At 39.3% G+C, this 5023-nt stretch overlaps 1 protein-coding gene across 1 annotated transcript in view; it reads left to right on the top strand.

Annotated features, from left to right (window-relative positions):
• Window positions 1-1908: 1908 nt before the first annotated feature.
• Window positions 1909-5023, top strand: part of LOC104470501 — a gene marked incomplete at its 5' end in the record, with an annotated part of 3798 nt that continues 683 nt past the window's right edge. The window contains 2 exon segments of the mRNA XM_010085455.1: window positions 1909-2077; window positions 2473-2588. Of these exon segments, the coding sequence (XP_010083757.1) occupies window positions 1909-2077; window positions 2473-2588 (285 nt within the window).

Below are 5023 nucleotides of genomic sequence, written 5' to 3' on the forward strand. Positions count from 1 at the left end.
GGGGTTATGTTTCCCCTTTTCCAGTCTTCTCCGGTTCCTTTTTAAGTACGCATTTAAAAAATATAAAATTGCTATGCTCAGTTAAAATTTACTTTCTAGCCCAAACGACCATCTGGTATATAAAAGCTGAAGTTGTGGTTCATGTTTTTATTTTTAAAAGGGAAAGAAAAGCGTTAGGGGAAAAACATGTTGCAGACCTACAACATAAAAAGCTTTATGTGGCATAAGTAGTACAGTGCGTGTACTAACACTTTGATGGCAGAAGTGGTGCGCTACATATTTTTCTTGGAAGCCCTTGCTTTTACACTGGCTTATACTGAATCACATAAAAAATAAACCAAAGCATACGCAGCTTTGTTGCAACAAACACTCTGTTTATATGCTGCAATATCTATATAGCGATGAAATAGGCAATATGCTGGCAGTGTTTCTTTTCTAATGGCTGTTCTTAGGAGATATAAAATGGTACATAAAATTAGAAGATAGATACATATTGATCTCTCTCTCCCCCTCTTTTGTACGTTTTTTTCTTAAAGTTTGTGTTTATAGAATGCTACAAACTATCGGCTCTTGCATATAGCAGACTGCAGCTTCTTTGTAGCACATATGAATAATGAAAGTTCCAAAAACTTCTGGGAATTCAAAATAATTATGTATTTTTTGTTTCCATGGAGTGGGACATAGTCAGCAGAATACCACCTTGAGTCCTTTGTGGTTTAGGAGAAGAGGATATGCACCTCTGAATTTGGCATAGGCATCAGTGACAAAATATAAGTACTCTACAAATACTGAAAAACCCATGGATGTTCTTCCATTAATGGAAATTCTCAGAACTGCTTGTAATGAAATCCAAAAGAAAAGGAACAGGTTTGGGAGGGTCTGCAAGGTTCCCACAGGGAAATGGGGCCTGAAGGCTGAGCTACAGAGGAGAATTTCTGATACTTGTTTGCACATAACAAAATTGGCCTGTCTGCTCTGCTTTCCATGTCAACTCTTGGTGACTGGTTTTTATCCAGTTTCCTGAAGTCAAGGATGGAACCTGGATTTAGAGCCTATGCACCCAAATGCATCCAAGTAGTATTACAGTTTGCCTTATTTCCTAACTAGCTGTAACGTCCGCTGCTTGTTTTTTGACTAGCCGTCCTTGAGTAACTAAGCAGCACTGCCATTTAGCTTATTAGTTGTTCTCATACAATTGAGATCCAATTGGAAGGGAAACTAAAGACATGCTGTTCAGATTTGCAGAGTGGTGTGAAGCTTTGGAGCAATATTTTTCAGTTTGTTGCACTGAGCTTTGTCCCTAAGGGAAATAGCAATTCTCTGATGCTATCTGCTAAATGCAAAATTGGAGAAGTCAACGATTTCCAAATGTTTTTAAAACTTTTCCATCAGACTTTCTGGATCTTGCAAAGTGAGCTTTGATTTTTGCTTGACACAGATTTGATTACTCTGTATTTATTTTTAGGGACAGGGAATTTTCAGGTCTTTCCTTAAACCCTCAAGGACTTGTGAGTCAGAGTTACTTTATATCTGACAAGCAGACAGCCTTGGTTAAAAAGTCACTTCTACAGTTATGCTTTTATAGTTACTATCCTAAAGAGAGTTTGAATTGTATGGTTACATCATGTCATACTTTCAGTTTTTTGCAATCTAGGGAGACATACTGCAGCAGTGTTTGTATAAATATTGTTTAACTCAGCAAAATGCTACTTGGATTTTTAAATTTCTAAGTATGTTAGAAAATGTCATGAGTTATGTTTATTATTTACCAGCTGGGGATTATTTTTTTGAGTCATACTAATGAATCTGCATTAATATTAAATTCAGTTGTGGAGATCAAAGACAGCTAGATATGATGCAATCGCGTTGCCTCTTCTTGCTTCCCTACTTGTCTGCTGCTGGCTGCAGAGAACGGAATTCCTTCATCACACAAACCTGATGGGCCTACAGGGAAGGAAAAAAAAGTCAGTCTTTGAATTGTTTTCTTGACTTTGAACTAGTTATTGAACAGTATTAGTCAAATAATAAGAAAAGAAGTGTCCTTTCTGTGCCTACAGAGGAGGTCCTGCTCTCAGAAGTCAGTTCAGTGCTGCAGGAAGCACTGGTTGTAGTCTCTGAGCTGGTGGCTTGTGCCAGTTCAGTGACATGACTTTCTTGCACCTAGGGAGCAAATATAGACTGTCTGCATGTTTTGCTTCAATGAAATCCTTTATTATAACAGCTGGTAGCATATTACGTCTTTTTGTCATTTATAATTTCAAACAGAATTTGGAATAGTATTTTAAGAGTTTAAATTTAAATTAAAAAAATTACCATGAAAATATTGTAGAAATAATAATTTATATTGGCCTCACTACATTCTACCCTTGTTCAGCTGGAGTCTAGGGTCCTGTTCTAGAAATCATCAGATGACTTTAGAAAGGCTCCAGTAGCCAGGACATGGTCACCTCTTTGCCTTGTCTTTGCATGCAGGTGCCTGCAGTTTTCTTACGTATTTTCTCAGAAGACATGGAAGAGCTCCCGGTACAGTGCAGGCGCTTTGGAGGAGTGGGAAGCTATCTCACTCCATACCCAGAGACAATGTGATGGTAACACATCTGTCATCACTGCTGCTCTGCCACAAGTGTTTTAGGATAAAAATGCTCATGGTTGGGGTTGACCTGAGATTCTCTCAATCCAGGCCTATATGGAAATCTCAGCCTCTCAGAACTTCAGAGAGTTGGGATGTCATTTTATGTTGGTTTTAGTGATACAAGAAAGGAAACATTTTTAAATTCTACATAACACTCCCAAATAATACAATTAATATGGCTAGAATATTCTTATTTTATATAACAAAATTTGTAGACAATGTAGATTTTATCTTATTTCCAATGCAGGGATTCACAGCTGAGTTGCTTAAGCATTTAGCTATGTTCATAAGCTCTGCATGCTACTTGTGAGTTCAGATATATTACTTCTTGTATGTCCAGTACTCAGAAGAGTTAACTTAAATCTTTTGGATGAAGCTTCAAGTATCAGAATCCATAACATTATGTATCAAATTTCCTTATTTGTCCTGATTTACTTTATGTAAATCCGTAATAAAAACAGAGGTACTTTATGTTGAGCCAGCAAGTTGAACAGCAAATGAATAAATTCACTTAGCGGTGATTGCTACCAAATGGAAAGGACTTTCACAAGTTTCATAGGTAGCACATGAGAAAATAATACAGCTGCACAAGATCTGGATGGATCTGCTTTTCCTGGACGGCAACATCTACTACTACCTCTTCGGGGCATGAAATGGCATTGGATTTGGCATTTATTAACTTTGCAGAATGCAAGAGAACAACAAATAGATTTTTGAAGTACATCAAGAAGCAGATTAGGAAGCTATATGTCTGTATTGAGCCAAGCGGGTGGTATGTCTGATAAGGCTGTTGGTCTCTGAGCTCTGTTGTGCTGTCATTTGCTGCCCAGTCCTACTTGCATGAGTAACTAGTATTCTGTCTGAGTTCGGCTTGTGGTATTGGACCTCTAATAAATAAAATGTAGGACTGTCCTGAGAAAAAATCCCGTGCAGAAGCCAAAGGAGTTGTCCAAGTTTTGGGTGGGCTGCTGATGTCAGAGAGGAATGTGCCCAACGGTTGTGGGGTGAAAAGCAGATTCAGGGAACTGACTTGTAAGTGTTTATGTTGGCTTGGTGCTCAGACATTCCTTCTCCTCCTCACACCGGTTCCCAGCTGTGCTTCTCCCAGTCTTACCAGCTTCCTTAAGAATGTTCCTAGGGGCTCTCTTCGCTGCTCCCACAGATGTCCATACAGAAACAGTTGATCAAATGCTTAGTAAAGCAAGTACAGGCTTCTTTTATGCCTCCACTCTGTTCCACTCAAGTTTATACTCAGATGTGGTGACCTGCAAGCTATAGGTAGGGCCTAGGAATACAGAGAAGCATTTAAAAAGGAGTAAAATAGGTTTGCTGGAATGTTGAGTGGTAGTTTTCTCTCTTCATTCATTATTATTTTTTAGGTTTGTTTTGTGGTGGTTTTTTTTTGTTTTGTGGTTTTTTTTGTTTTGTGTTTTTTTTGTTTTGTTTTTTTTACAATGTATCTTTGTGAAAATACTCTGCACTCGGACAGACTGACCTTACCTCTCATCGCCCAATAAATCAGGGTACTCATAGCATCAGTTGTAAAATATCCTGTTTCTTAGTCAAATAACTCTATCACTTTAAAGACTTTGGAACTGAAAGCCTTACAGTGTTTCATCTTTCTACCAAAAAAAGTCTTCATGTGCTTTTAACGTTAATAATGGAGCGATATAATTTACCATCCTCTGTCAGATTCCTGGCTTTGCCGAGTCAGGCTTTCTTCACACAGGAACTCAGGTTACAAAACCTCCGTGGCAGAAAGCCTGTAACGGAGGGCTCTGCAGGGCATGTGTTTCACTGGAGCTGGTGTTTCAAAGCCTAGCTTCTAGCTCTGCAAAGCAGGGAGGCCAGCAACAGCTTACTGGGCTGGTGTTGCTCTTGGGTGTCCTCTGCCAGAGGCAGTCCTACTGAGCTACACTGGAAGACTCATGCCTCCTCCCGTGTGAAACTCTTGGCTCCAGCAGTGTTGTTGCTGGTGGAGTTCTGTCCATGCGCAGCACCTCCACAGGTGAACAAAACCCTCTGTATCTCCACTGGCAAGTGGAGGGGTATCAGTGGCCTTTGTCACCATGGCATAAGTTTTCCTGGAAACCTCTAAAACCTCTGGTTTCAATAAATTTTGTTCTGTTGCAGCTGAAAACATGTGAATCTTCTTGACGAAACCAAGGTGCTTTTATTCCTTATGCACACATTTATGTGGAAAATGTGAAAAAGTAAATACCCTTTGTAAAAGTGTTCTGATCTACCAGTGGCCACTATTCCTGACAAAAATCCGTCCCTGGAATAGTCTTAGCATGCTTTGTTAGCTCAAATTCTGGGTAAGTTTTTTATTCCTTACTCAAATCACTCCCTTTATCTGGAGGATACTCTCTGGCTGGTTGCAATCCAGTG

This window comes from Pterocles gutturalis, unplaced genomic scaffold, assembly GCF_000699245.1.
Source record: "Pterocles gutturalis isolate BGI_N339 unplaced genomic scaffold, ASM69924v1 scaffold46481, whole genome shotgun sequence".
Classification (NCBI taxonomy): domain Eukaryota; kingdom Metazoa; phylum Chordata; class Aves; order Pterocliformes; family Pteroclidae; genus Pterocles; species Pterocles gutturalis.